The 14941-nt window shown below is 47.4% G+C and overlaps 1 protein-coding gene across 4 annotated transcripts in view; it reads right to left on the bottom strand.

Moving 5' to 3' along the window:
- Window positions 1-14941, bottom strand: part of NSMCE2 (NSE2 (MMS21) homolog, SMC5-SMC6 complex SUMO ligase) — a 233262-nt gene that overhangs the window by 1234 nt on the left and 217087 nt on the right. For 3 of the 4 annotated variants that reach the window (XM_066379484.1, XM_066379485.1, XM_066379486.1), the window contains 2 exons: window positions 6912-7009; window positions 6370-6476 (listed from right to left, as the gene is read on the bottom strand). In XM_066379484.1, coding sequence (XP_066235581.1) covers window positions 6370-6476; window positions 6912-7009 — 205 coding nt within the window. Of the gene's footprint in view, window positions 1-6369; window positions 6477-6911; window positions 7010-14941 lie in introns of those variants that run through there. The other variant, XR_010750503.1, reaches the window with a different exon arrangement.

Genomic DNA, 14941 nt, shown 5'->3' with positions numbered 1-14941 from the left:
CAGTGGAGAGACTGAGTGAGTCGATGGGACTGCAGCTGTGGCCGAAGACATCAGTGTGTGACTCATCCACCAGGAGGTGGGAGGGACGTACGCCCATGGCTCTGCTTAGATGTGGTCTCTGAAGCCAGTGAGTTGGATGAAGTCACCTGATTTCTTCTCAACATGAGCCAGATTTGGTAGAGTAAAGCGCCCAACGTTTGGAGTCAAGCTGACCTAGGTCTGAATTCTGTCTCCACTGGCTACTTGCTAGTTAGGAGACCACTTTACCTTTCTGGGCCTCTGTCGCCTCTAATTTAACCTGGGGGAGAAGCCCTATTTCATGGGGCTCGATGTCGTTGCTCCCCTTCACTGTCTCACATGACTATCACTTGCTCCTTGATCACCGTTCCTGTAAGGTGTTTTACAGCTGATGACCTCTCGATGTCGTCATGCATCCAGGACATACACACACACTTTCCCGCGTTCATTGGGCCCTTAGGGGTGACTGGTTCTATGCTAGGTCCTGGGCCTCCAACTGTGAGACATACATGGACGCTCCCACCCACACGCAGCTCTGGCCCACTGACCTGAGGAAACTCTCCAAATAGCACAGCTAAAGCAAGATAAAAAATAACACATACCAAACAAGATAAGAAATAACAGATGTAGTGCAGGAGGGGAAGGTAGTTGAACGTGGGAGCTCTAATTTGTCCAGTAGTAGGAAGCCCAACTGTCCAACACGCAAGAGAAATCCCCTGGGCCTTGACCTCTGGGTCACAGCGACTTTATATCCGAAGGACACCAATCGCTGTAATGAACAATATGCTTTTGGGCAGTATTTAATTTTAAAATACTGAGATGTGCCCCAGATGGTCAGGTCCATGTGTTTAAACACGATTCTAGAAAGGCAGCGTCTGAAAGGGGGTCGGGGGTATCGGGCCCCGCTAGGCCCCCTTCTGGTGACGTGGCTTTGGGTCAGGGTAAGGTCTGGGGGTGCCTGAGAAATGTTTCACACTGGTTCTGAACACCCGATGCCTCCTAGTGAGTCATTTCTTTGCTATGACAGTAAGTAGCTATGAACATGGAAAGGATAGGGACACCTTCGTGACTTCAGAAAAGGCATTTTCCATCATTTCAACTCCTGTGACATGGAAAGGCAACTTGAAGGGGGTGGCTGGGATGACCCTCGCTTAATATACCTCAGCCCACCGGACAGCCACCCTGACTGCGGCCAGCCTGGGTCTCTCCCCCTCCACAGAGATGGCCAGACAGTGAATAAGCGTGGACAGGGAAGTGGAGAGGGAGGTGGCGAGGACTTCCTGATGACATCAGCGCTTTTAGTCAGTACATGAGAGCATTCTGAGAACGTCTGACGGGGTTAACCACACCTCCGGCTGCAGAGCAAGCAGGCACACTCATCTGGAGGGGACGGAGCCCCAGTGACCTGTCTCACACAGGGGTCTGAGCTCACGTAGGGGATGACCTCTGGGAACAGAAGCGTTACCCAAAAGCCCTCCTGAGGGGAGCCACATGGCCCCATGACACACATACAGGCTCCAGAGTGGAAAAGACCTGGGCTCACGCCTCCTGGCTGTGACACTCTGGACAGTGACTTAATTCCCATGCCTCAGTTTCTTCCCCTATGAAGGTGAAGGGAGGGTGCAGGGTTTCGTGAGAAGGAAGGAACTCACTCAGGGGCTACAATACGCAGTTCCTGCTGTAGCCCACGGCTTCTGAACCCAGGAAGCCATGGAGAAGAGCCAGCCCCACAGGGACATGGCACCCAGGGGAGCACAGGGGAGGGCGCTGTGTCCAGTTTGAACGGGGGTTCACGGAAGGCTTCCTGGAGGAAGTGTTGATGCAGGAGCCTGAGGACAGTCTTCTTTCTCACTCTGTCTCAAGTAAACAAACACAAGTTTTTAAGCTACAAAGGTTGAGGTAAGGCCGTGATGGCACGGTACTGAATCAGCACACTCCTCCCTAGGGAGACAACCCTATACAAGCAATGGTGCGCTAATCCTCACAAGATCCTGGTGAGCAAGGTGGGTGTGGCAATACCCGATCTTAAGGTTTCAAGCTCTCTGTCACTGCTGTGCAGGAGTCAGACTTTCAGGCCTTGAAGGAGAGGCTGGGTCCTGAACTTGGTCACCGACAGGGCAGAACACTGCACTGCGGCAACCCGCCAGCAAGCACACGCCTCAACAAAGGAGCCAGGTCTCAGGGGTCCCAGAGCCTGCCGGGAACCTCGGCCTCGGCATCAGCTCAAAAGTAGAAGACTGTGAGTCTTATGAGCTCCGGGATATGGGTCCCAAGAATTCCAACGTCCAACCCAGCTCTAGAAAGTTCTAGAAAGAAGGTCTATAGCCCCCCTCTGGAAATCCAAGTGGGATGGATTCCTATCACACTCAAACACAGAGAGCAACTGTACCCCATATCCTGAGTCTAAAAGAAAGCGTCACTAAGTGGAGAGGTAAGGAAGAACAACACTAACAGTCCCAGCCTTGATAACCAGACTGCTACTTGTTTAGCGCGCTGTTGTCCAAAAAGAGCTCTCTCCTGAGAGGCCTGCTCCTCCAGTGCCAAGAAACCTGCTGGTGCAGAGCTAGGCTGGGATTCCCCACCATTTCCTTACTCCTGAATTCTGGGAGGTGTTATTTCCCTCACACAGGAAGGAACCGAGGCTCTGAAAAGTTAAATGACTTGTTGGTAGGTCATGAAATGCAACACAGTTCTATCCAACTCAAGTTTACTCTACACGCTCTTAAATGTGACTTAGTTAAATCCAGGGCAGGTTCTTAAACAGGAAAGGAAAGAGTGACTGGAAAACTGGAAATATCTTGTTAATATAAAAAATCATAAGACAGCTTTGTTAGTGAGATAATAAATAGCCTGATTATTCAGAGAGATATTTCAGGAAATCAGTCTAACGACTGCTTTTAGTTAGGGCTAATGTCTCAACAATCTCATTCTGACTCAGCCCGTGGAGAGAGGTCTTCCCAGAGACTGAAGCAGGGACAGTACACTTCAGTCAGTGCCCAGTGACACAGTGTACCTGGAAGTTCAGTCGAACAGTCACCATCAGAACAACCCAGAAGGAAGAACGGATTTCTCAAGCTGGATGTGTCACAGAGGTTTTTAAACAAAGGAAACCCAGAGCTGCTCCTCAGGTTAACGTGCATCGTGGGAAATGAGCCGACCTCGTGCGGCACAGGGAAGCTCTGAGGCCGGCTGTGCGAGGCCTGAGCTCCCACCTGCTGCCGAGGGCTCTTGTCCCCAGACCAGCCCACTCCCGCCACGGCTACCCCGACGCCCCACTCTGAGCTCTCTTCCTCTTTCCCTGTGATGTCTTAGCCGGCCCCACCGGGGTCTTCCTCCTCTGCCTGCCCTTTAGTTATGAGGGTCTGCCAGAGGCCCCCGGCCCGGTGCCAAGGGCCACGTGACAGTGGAGCCAAGCCCCGGCCCCAGTGCCACAGGCCCCACTGCGTGCAGGGCGGAGCCGAGCCCGGCCCGTCCTCGCTGGCTCTGCGTGTGATCACATCTGGTCCAGAGCTGCCGTGCTGGCAGATAGGGGGTTTGATGCCTCTGTGACGATAACCTCACAGTCAACATCTCGAGCTCAGAGCTTTCTTCAGAGTTCAAAAATCCACATTTACACGCCCCCAGGTTACTTCTGCACAGCAGTATTATCGACCTCAAACTTACCTCATACTTAACATGCTCTTAACTTGCCCTGCATGTGTCCCTCTCTTGTGCCCTTCTGTTGGCTAACCACATCTCCATCATTCCAGACACCTATGTGTAAATGTCAGTCCTCCTTCACTTCTGTTCAATGTTCTGTCACCAAATTCTGACAGTTTTCCTCCACAGTCACTTTGTTTGCACTCCCTTCTCAGTCCCTGTGACTTTTATATTTTAAGAGACAGAGCGAGAGGAAGGGAGAGACAGAGAGAAACACTGATTTGCTGTTCCACTTATCTATCATTCACTGGTTGATTCTTGGCCTGACCAGGGATGGAACCCACAACCCTGGTGTATTGAGACGACACTGCAGCCAACTGAGCTATCAGGCCAGGGCCGTCTCTACGACTCTTGCTTCAGTCCAAGCTCTTGTTATTTATAACTTAATATATTTCAAAAGCATCCTAATTGACATTTCACCATGTCTTTTTAATCCATCCCATCAAAACTGCTATGGAAGCAACTTCTTAACCTCCAGGTTGGCCTACCTGACCCCCTCAAAACAACGCTCTCTCATGCCTGTCGAGTGCTGGTGCTGAAAATGATGACAATGAAGACGGGACAATAATGATGAGGGGACAATGTGTACTGAGTCTTACATGTGCCACATACTTTAAACACCTTCTATATCTCTTATTCAAATTCCAAACATGCCAATGAGGCAATTACAACTACAGGGGGTCCTCGGGTTATGACACAGTTCTGTTCCTATGACAGTGACGTAACCCAAATTTTGGTGTAAGTCGAAACACACCCTAGCCTAACACAAATGGAACCCTTGCACTTCTAACAGTCCAAAATGAGGTAGGTAAGTGTACAAAGGGACGCCAACTCCCTCACTCATATGCCGTTACTGCGTGTTCTTCCGCTGCGTGCAACCAAACTAGTTCACCCACGTAGACCGTAAGTACGATGCTAACGGCGTAGGCCGAAACATTCACGTATCAATTTTTAAAAGTTTTTAGGGGAGTGAGCATCATAAACTTGAAACGTCGTATGTCAAGACTTGTAACCCGAGGACTCCCTGTATTAGCATCAATTTATAGATGCAAAAACTAACAAAATCATGACATTTAACACCCTCTGTAAAGAAACTTTACACCACCCCCTAACTATTATTGTCCATCATCCTTCCATTCTCTGTCCAGCACACAGTAACTCAAACAGCACCTACTTTCCACCGAGCGGTCAGGCTGAGTGAGGGAGCCTCTGGCCAGAAAGATTCTTCTTCACCATTCTCTGAAATCGCTCTCAGTTTTTAAAAGCCCAGGAAAACTGTGACTTCCTCTGTAAATCTCTCAGACTTCTGCCACTCGGACTTAGTAGTTATTATTAAGCAATGAGAATCTGAAGTTTGTAGAATCTATACCTAAGTTATGAAAATATGAGAAAACCACTTTTTTTTAAATGGCAAGTGCTCTTCAACTGCTTCCAAATTGCATGTACAATTCAAAAGAGACCAAGGACACTAGAAAGTCAAAGTATGTGAAGCCTGTTCTGGGAATCGCCTCACCCACCCCGGGACTTGGGAGAAATATGAGAACTATGCTTTGTGTCAGTGGCTGCCCTTTGCAAACCTGAGTCCAGGAGCATTTCACAAACTTGAAGAAAGAAGAGTTGTGAGACAGAACTCTGGGAATACCTAATCTTAGCCATTTTGCTACAAAAATGAACAGTTTGCTTTTCAGAGGGTGAGCAGAGAAAAAAGTTAGAAAAGAAAGGCCGAGAAGTTCAGAAATGAAGACAATGATATTCACAGGATGAAAAGGGAGGTTCGCTCGGGAAATACGACATCTTCAGCTGTCAGCTGGAAAACCAAAGCAGATACAAACGTACTCAAGCGATCTCCATTTTGCAACCAGCAGGAGCTCTTCTAGAATAAACAGGGTAAATCACTTGACTGAATGACCATCAAGGTATCAGTGGTCTCAAATACCCTAGCTCTAAGTCACACCCAGATGAGGAGTGGTGGGGAATTCCAATTCTAGGCCTGGACCGGCAAATTTCTGGGCCCCGCAGAAGCAAAGCACACATCAAAGGGACTGTTATCAGAAGTCCATTGAGAACTGGGCACACCTGCAATTCCATTCCTTGTGATAATTCCAAATCTGCGATAAGAGCATAATACTGAGAAGAAGAAGAAAAAAATGTCTGTCTAGCCAGCTCAGGCTCCTACGTTATTACAGGACGAGAGCCATGTCCTACACAGTCACAGAGTAAGGGGGTAGAAATATCCATATAAAAGATGCTCCCAACAGTCCAATGGAAAAAACAATTTCTCACTGATCAATTACCCACAAATTGACTTAAACCACTGGGGGAGTGACTGACATAATGAGAGACAAGAAATATTTTCCATCCTTTTCTTAGTATCACAGGCTCAGTATTTCGGCTACCGCACAAATTCACAAACATTCCTGTTATCTAATGACTGAACATCAATCCAAGTTCTTTCCTCCTACTTTAAAAAGGTGTGGCTGAAGTCCCACCAGCTTCTTCCCAAGGAGATTACTAAATTCTCCCTCAGATACTGTTTTCCCAGAACACGGCGTCCATGTTTACACTCGCTGGGGGTGAGGTGAGTGGCTGGACAGGAGGCCCCTTCCCTCTGGCCTGGCCCTCGGACGCCTGGCCCTTCCTGCAGCAACTCACCAGGCCTTTTTCTTCCGTCCATGTTTGGACTCAATCATTCGAACAATGGCTTCCTCTTCGTAGGTGTGGCCACACACTTTATTTTTCACTGGCTTCTTCATTTCCAACTGCAATCAAGGAGACATTAGGCTTTCAGGAATGCTAATCACCAACTTCCAGTAACTTCTCTAAGTCGCCAATTACTTGGCGCTGTTTTTTCCTAGTCCCTGGGGCTTCCTACATTTAACCACCCAATCTCCTGGCTTTGAATGATAATTGGGACAGATGACACAGAAGAAATGGCTGGGAGACCAGAGGCAGCAATGTCACTTGGTCCAGGGGCCAGGAATTTATTCCTAAATGGGCATGATTGATTGAAAACTCCGTCCAGCCCAAGGACCCCTTCTGTATTTCCTCTCTGACCCTCATCACTTCTCTCCCCTCCCTCCTTAACTCCGGACGTGAAACCGAGTCTGCGAAATCAAGTCCGGAAGCAGACAGGAATCCTGGCCTCTGTGAAGCGGACTGCACTTTCCTCTGGGGGAGAAAGGAGGAAACGGTACCTGCGTAATGGGGCAGATGAAGTTTGTCTGACTTTGGGTCACGATCATATCTTCATCAACTCCTGTTCCATCAGCCTCTCTGTCTGCTTGAAGACCATCTAGAGGGAAAAAGGGAAGTGGCTGAGCCTCCTGGTCGTACGTGCGGGACAGGAAGGGACGGAAGGAAGGAGGCTCACAGCAGCGCGGGGTCGATTTGCTCAGCACGTGGGTGCAGGTCAACCCTTCTGCTCTCGAAAGACTCCCACAGGGTAGGTAGGATGCTGCCCGTTTTGGGTGAGGAAACTGAGACTCAGAGCAGTCAAATCACTGTCTCAAAGTTACAGAGAAGAACTCTGCAAAGGAGTGTGGTCCAGTAACCAAGGGTGTGGCGCTGGTGTCCGAGGGCCCTGCTTCTCTCTGCCACTTCCAGTGGTGACACTTGGGGCCAGCAAGGGCTTTCTTTTTAAGCTCTACTTTCCAGCTTTATCGCAAACATGAAAAGAGATAAAGAACATCGTGTGCTCTGAACAGCTCTCGGCGCAAGGAAATGTCTGATAAACGGTGATGCCTGTCAGGAGCGCAGGGGCCCCGCTATGTGTTAACATAAGTGACATTTAAAGAAATTAAAAGCAACTATGTTTTCCAGAAGAAAAATAAGTTAGTGATATGAGTGGCAATGCTTCATATTTTTTAAAATATCTTTTATGTTTGGCTTCATAAAAGACAGATTTTGATATCTGTGTATATGTTTAATCTGCTGGGATACTACATACATCACATCGGGAAAAATTCACTTATAAAAAGACGAGAAAAGGCACCCGGCAGCTTACCAGTATGAAGACAGTTTTGACCCCAAGGGCACCCTGCCGGGCTCTCTGAGAACCCTAGGGGGTCCTGGGTCACACGCTGAGAACGGCTGAGCAGTAGGACTAACTTGAATCTAGCTTATTTGACTAAAAATCTATATTCTTTTCACTACGTCACACTCGCCTCTCACAGGAAAAGAGATGACAGGTGACATTTGATGGGACAATGAGGGTGTCTCGTAGGAAAGCCTTCCTGGAAAAGGTAGACTTGTCACCTGCACAGACATCAAAGACCAGTCGGTGGCTTTTTAGCTGTGGACAGGGCAATCCTTCCGCCTTCCTATCCCTTTCCTTTCCTCACTCTCGTCTTTCTTCCCTCCCTTCTTTCATTTGGCAAAATAATATGGACGTTAAAAACTGCTTTGCTTTTAATAAGGCGAGAGGGGAACCATGTCTCAGGTTCGGATGGCTCTGTGCACCCTCTGGGTCCCGGAACCAGGGCCCCACCCTGGCCACATGGAGAGTCTGTTTTGAAAGGACAACCGGGGGTAAGAAAGGGCCCCAGGGCGTCTGCTCGTCACCCAGTGAACTGAGGGCTTGAAGCCAGGGGGTCTGCCCCAATGACTCTGATCTGTATAGGGTTTCACTGTGCTTAGTAGGACTAGTGGTCTTTGTATGTCAGCTTGTATTTTCTGAGAGACATGTCCCGCAGAGTAGCCCTCGCTCTGTGAAGAAGGCAAGAGGCACTTAGGCCTAGAACTTCCCAGGCAGAGCGGTCTAACCACTGGCCAGTAGGGGACGTGCCTGGGGCCTGCCAGCTTCTCAAAGGCCTAGAAAAACATCTGAGGCCTTAAAAGCCATTTATTGGCTTCAAACAGAATAATTACCAAATCAAATTAATAAATGTTAAGGGTCAAAACAAAATGTAATAATGCTAGGGTTAACTCTGTTAATTGTTGACTTGGTCATCAAAAACATTTCATTTGGAAGCAATATGTGGGCTGGATTTAGGTTTTAACTTAGTAATTCCCAAGTAGGCTAAGATAACTGCTGATAAATTAATAGCCAGTTATAAGTTAAACCAGATACTTGTCGCCAACCTATTTCCAAAGCAAAATTGTAAAAACACTTTCAAAACCTTCTGTCAGCAATAACATTATATCTCCTGTGGAGGTGGCCATATTTTAGTATGTTTGTTATGGGGGTGGGGGGCTCTAACGATGCTCCTCAGACCTACGAAGGGTGCTTGCGCCTCCCAGGACCTGTCTTTGGTATTCACAGAGCAAGTCAGGCTCTTCAAAGAGTCCGTCAGCCCAGTGGTTCTCAGGGGCTCAGGAAAGCTGAGCAGGGAAGGGCGAGGGAGCATCAAGGAGCAGAGCTGGGGGAGTTCTCTCTGACCTTCCACAGCCTCCACCCGGGGCTGCCACTGCCCATCTCTGACCATGTGTCTGACAATCAAAATAAGAGCGCCTCTTCAGCCATTACTCACAGGGCTTATTCCGAACCAGTGGCAGATTTCTGACTGTATATGTTACACTGTGGAATTCACCGGAGAATCTGTTATGAATAACCGAGTTCAGCCCATGTGAAAGAACTGTGGGTTTGCTCTGTTATTTTCTATTTTTAAATTTCAAAAGGTAGAAGAAGCAAGACAGCACAAGTCAAATGCAATGGCCACCAGGCGGGAAGGCAGAGTGGGGAACTGACACTGTAGGACTCCAGCTACCTCGAGGGTCACGGAAGAGGGAGATTTGGCACAAGTAAGACTGAGGAAGAATGCCAACAGTGAGTTAAGAGCCCACAGGCCAAGAGTCTAAAAAGAGAAAGATTCTCCGTAGCTAAACTTCCCTCGAGATAGAACATTTCCTCACCCGAAATCTGTATTTATAGAAAGTGGTATTAATGTTGGGATGCTACAATGTGCTAACAAAAGGTCACGTCTGGCAATAAATGTCACTTATGTGAATTTAGCTGACCCAAAAATAGAACTTTTTAATAAGCCTGATAAAAGGAAATTGGAGAAAAAAGCCAATAGATCAAATCCCACAAGAATTTAGCCCATTGATGTACCGGTCTATTTTCTTGTCCTGGTTACTGAAACTATGGGATTCGTTTGGGGAGCCACCCTCCCCCTCCCCCAAGTTATTATTTTAGTAATAATAGCAGCTAAAATTTGCTGAATGCTTCATAGCAGCTATTGCGCTAAGCATTTTATATACATTATTTCATTTAATCCTCATAAAATGCCGGTGAAAAACAACTCTAATGTTATTCCCATTGTATAGACAAGCAAACTGAAGCCCCCACAATATTTTTAAGGCAAAATTAGAAAAGTATCAGTGTTATCACAAAGAAATAAGTGGACTGAATTAGTCTGTTATTAAAGAGATCTCAAAATTCCCCTGATTATAAAGAGAAAAAGAAGAAAATTAGTCACATTGCTTGCCATAAGGCATGTTGTTAGAAGTTTACGTCAGCTGCAAACTTGTGAGCAGACAGACCGACCTGACATCCACGTGTGGGCCCAGGGCACACAAGACACATGTGAGGAGGGAAGCACGGACACCCCCCGAAATCCACAGAACACCAGGAGGAAGGTTAGTAACAAGAAGGTAATTTATCTGATATCATAAAATGAACATCAAAAAGAAGGCAAAACCATGGAAATGCTTGAAGTAGTATTAAGTGAACAGTTAAGGATCCCAAAAGTCTATGAATATTTCCCAGCGATGTAAAGTTTGGGGGAGTGAGGGAATTTACTGGGCCCCAAGACGTGGTTTGTGGTTAGGCAGTCACGACTGTTAACGAAGAGCTGGACAGCTCTGCCTTCAGTGGACGGCTCTGCCTTCAGTGGACGGCTCTGCCTTCAGTGGACAGCTCTGCCTTCAGTGGACGGCTCTGCCTTCAGTGGACGGCTCTGCCTTCAGTGGACGGCTCTGCCTTCAGCCCCTCTCCTCCCGGCCATCACCTTCCTCACTGCTCCAGCCAAACCCTTGGGCATCATTCCCGACCATTCCTTTTCCTTCATTCTTCTCATCCAAACCATCAGCAAGTTCTGTTGACTGGTTCTAAGCTCCGTTCTCTAATCTAAATCTAGCCCCTTCCCTGAGGTCCACTCCACCCTGGTACAAACTACGTGGTCTCCTGAGCAGACCTGGGCGGGGCTCCTGACTTGGAGCACACACTCTCTGCTGCCCTCCTGACTTGGAGCACACACTCTCTGCTGCCCTCCTGACTTGGAGCACACACTCTCTGCTGCCCTCCTGACTTGGAGTACACACTCTCTGCTGCCCTCCTGACTTGGAGCACACACTCTGCACAGCCAGCCTCCCCGCCAGCCCTCCCCTCAGGCACCACGCTCAAGTCGCACTTTGCTCTTTCTGGAACGTGCCAAGCTCTCCCGTATTCGGGCCTTTACACTAACCTGTCTGGGATGCTCTTCCTCCTGATCTTTGCTTGTCCTATTCCTTGTAATTTTTAAATGTCAGTTTAAATGTCACTGTTTTAGAGCGGGCGTCTTTAATGCCCCGAGCTGAAGAGGTCACCAGGGCATTCTCTGTCACGTCACTCTGTGGTGACACTGTGCGGCACCCATCCGTGAGAGCTAGTCACTCGTTTGTCCCCTGCCCTTCTTTCTCCCTTCCCCTCCCCTCGTTCCCTTCCGGGGTCTTTGTTGTCTTGGTCACTGATGTTTGCAAGAGTCTAAGATATCTTTGGTATATAGGATTAGGTGTTCAATAAACATCTGTTTTAGTCAAGGCTTTCCCAACAAGTCAGGAGTAGGCATATTTTTCATAAGGATATACTTAACATATTTAACAGATGTGGCAACACAAACACACACACCCTCTCACACAATCATGATTTTATAGGTTTTAGGCAAATAACAGAGGGTTTCACTCTAGCCTGGGGTACAGCCTTGGACCCTGAATTACATGTCAAAGGCAGGAAGTAACTATAAGTTTTACAATTACAGTGGGCCGTGTGGTAATTACAAAGGAGACTCCAGACATGGTCTTGTGGTCAGAAAATACATTTGGTCCCGGCCACACACAGCCCTAGTATTAGTCACTTGTCTGTCTTCAAGCATCCCAAGTTTGGCCACCCGTTAGACAGTTTCATGCCAGGAATAAAAGTTGATTGCTATGTGCTTTTTCAATTAAGCCTGGGCATTTTTCTAAAAGCACCTTTCTCTTAGCATTAGTAGCACCTAAGAGCATACTTTACAAATATTTGTTGCCTGCTTGAGATGCTTACTGGGCTGTCCAGATTACTGTGCTGTGCTATTCTAGGACAGCCTGTTCGGAGGCTGAGCTGTACACCGGAGGTGTGGGGGCCTCCCTCGTGTGCAAAGGACACTGATTCCAAGTTTGAAATGCTATAGTTACTGTGTCTGCACATGTGTCTGTGCCAATTCCTGTTTCTCCTCCCCGGGGACCTACAGATGGGGCTCCGAGGGGTCCCACCTGTCAACTTAGACATATCTCAGACTCTTAGTGGGAAAAGAATTAAGAGCAGTGTGTGTGTGTGTGTGTGTGTGTGTGTGTGTGTGTGTGTGGCTTTGAGGTCACTCTATGGTACTGCTGGGTGTCCAGCTTTGTATCACAGTTTCTTCCTTGGGACTGGTGGCCTGTCCTGAATGCTAGCTCTTTGGCTGGGTCACGTTCCATTGAGAGAACTGAGCCCTAGTTCCCAAGACTCCATGGCACCTGAGACTCTGCTGTGTTGGGGCGGCTTCCGGAGAATTAAGATGCAGATCACGCCCAGACACAGCCTACAGAGTTCAACATTTCTTACATGATACAACCTTTGTAGGATGGCAGACATCAAGAAATCAATTTTCAACAAAGATGTTCAACAAACATAGAATAAGTTGCTATGATTCAATCAGAACAATGGCTGGGAGGATCCAATAAATGTTATTTATCATATACAGTATACTTTATAAGAATCCATGTTATATATTTATAATATTGTTACTACTACCACTACTACTATTATTATTTTTACCACTATTGAGTACCCCAGGCACCATTCTTGGTATTGGTGACAAAGAGTCCTTGCCCCGAGGGAGCTCAGTCACATGGGACAGTTAGGCAGGCTGCTTCCAGAGCCCATGGTCCAGAACGCTGTGATCCTCACGGCGGAATGCCCCCCTACCCCGCCCGGCTCAGTCATACAATGCACAGCAGTCTTGTGAGGGCTGTGCATACACACAAGATACTAAGAAAAGGGCAGTGTTGGACTCGCTAAAGAGCTGATATCTGATCTGCATCAAAAAGAAGGGCTTTTGGCCAGACCTGTGGTGGCGCGATGGATAAAGCGTCCACCTGGAATGCTGAGGTCACCGGTTCGAAACCCTGGGCTTGCCTGATCAAGGCAGCTTTGGGAGTTCCTGCTCCTCCCCCCCCTTCTCTCTCTCTTTCTCTAAAAAATTGAGTAAATAAATAAGAGAGAAAATAAATAAATAAGGGCTTTTCTGATGTAACTTTGCTGCCCCCTTAATGTGAGCATTTCAGTCTTAGCCATCTGAGGTCAATCAACATGCTGATCAATGTTCTTCCTTCTCCTCTTAGCTACAGTCTAAACTCATCTCAGATTCTATGTACCTGGAGAAGATAGCTCTATCCAATCCAACTCCGTGCCGTCCAACCCAATGCAATCCCTACAGCTAATCTCCCTTCTTGGAAACCCCACACCTGCTGCCTATACCATCCTCTTTCAGCTTTAATTAACTTCCTCTTCAGGAAGTTCAGCTGTTTCATGTGGGCGGAGCTTCTTTTCCAGGTAGGTGGAAAAGTTCTTCAAGGACAAGCACTGTGTGAGTGCCGTCAAGCCAGCCCGACTCAAGCTGTGTTTGCTGAACATCTGCTCTGTGCTGAGCACTGTACAAGTGCCAGGCTTGTGACTACAAAGAGGACTACGACTGGGCCTGGTGGGGCAGATAAACACGAACACTTCTATTCTGCGCAGTGAGCGAAATAACGTCTGTGCTTCGTACAAAAGGAACCCAGAGGATCTGTGTAGGTGGGGCAAGGAAGCCAGGTGAGCCTCCAGGAGAGAGTGATGAGAGTGATGCCTCAGTCCCCCCCCCCCCCTTCCCCTGGAGGTGTGATAAGCGGGAAGGACATCCAGGCCATATTCCAGTATTCCGGAACGGGGGTGAGCTCTAAAAACAGCCTGCCCGGGTGGAATCCTAGTTCCGTCACTTTTATCAGATACTTTTGGGCTAACTACTTTACCTTTCCTGTCTCAATCTTCTCAGCTGTAGAAATGAAGCTAATAACTACTTCATAGAGCTGTGTGAGGAATGAGTTATAGTGTACGAAAGAGTCTTAGACTAGTGCCTGGCAAATAGAAATTGATCCATACGTACCGTTATAGTTATTGACATGATTACTTGGAATACCCACAGACCTAGAGTATTGTGGGTCCCTGTCATCCGCAGGCTTAATTAACTAAAGATGATGCGGTAAGGAATCAGCCGAAAGGAAACTACGAGATAATCCGACCCAAGATTCTAACCGGGACAAGCTCTTTCATGCCCCAGGGCACAGAGAGGCTAAATCAGCCCCGTGGTATTTAGCTGACACAGCACCATGGACATCTTCAATTCCTGTCCGCTTTCACTTCCACGGCTCTTTCGACACACTCCACTAAAGATCTTGAAAGTAAACTGGATGAAGAGTTTCAAAATATTTCCTCCAAATGAGCTGACATTGATAATAAGATGTACCCTTTCACATTATCATGTACTCCTACTGTTGTTTTAGACATGTTTTTTTGTCCTCAGCTGACACCACATAATAATTTGCTTCCACCGATTAAAATACTGTCAAACTATGTCATATGTCAAAACATGAGGGCTGTGAAATAATCACAACGCACTGCATTCGACTGGTGGGATAATCCCCAATCAGTTCTTGCTGGTCACACACTATCCATTTCAAGACAACAGATACCGAAAATATCCCCAAACTCATTACATGCATTTAATAGTTCTTGTAAGAGAAGGTTTAATGACCATCTCTATGTTAACCAAGCAAAAGCGGGAAAGCTAATGCACACATTCTATTTCCTTGTTCTCGGCAATTAACTAGACACGCACATGACAGGCACACTGAGGAGCCAGCACTGAGGTCTATAACTCGCGATTATTTAGATCCACTGCAGAGTATGAAGTGAGTGAAGATCAGAACATGAGAGATGCCACTGGAGTTAGTCTGAGGTTTTATTTTAGAGGGT

This window comes from Saccopteryx leptura, chromosome 3 (genome assembly GCF_036850995.1).
Source record: "Saccopteryx leptura isolate mSacLep1 chromosome 3, mSacLep1_pri_phased_curated, whole genome shotgun sequence".
NCBI classification, from domain to species: Eukaryota; Metazoa; Chordata; class Mammalia; order Chiroptera; family Emballonuridae; genus Saccopteryx; species Saccopteryx leptura.
The sequence above is the reverse complement of the archived record's forward strand: the minus strand, read 5'-3'. Positions and strand labels throughout refer to the sequence as shown.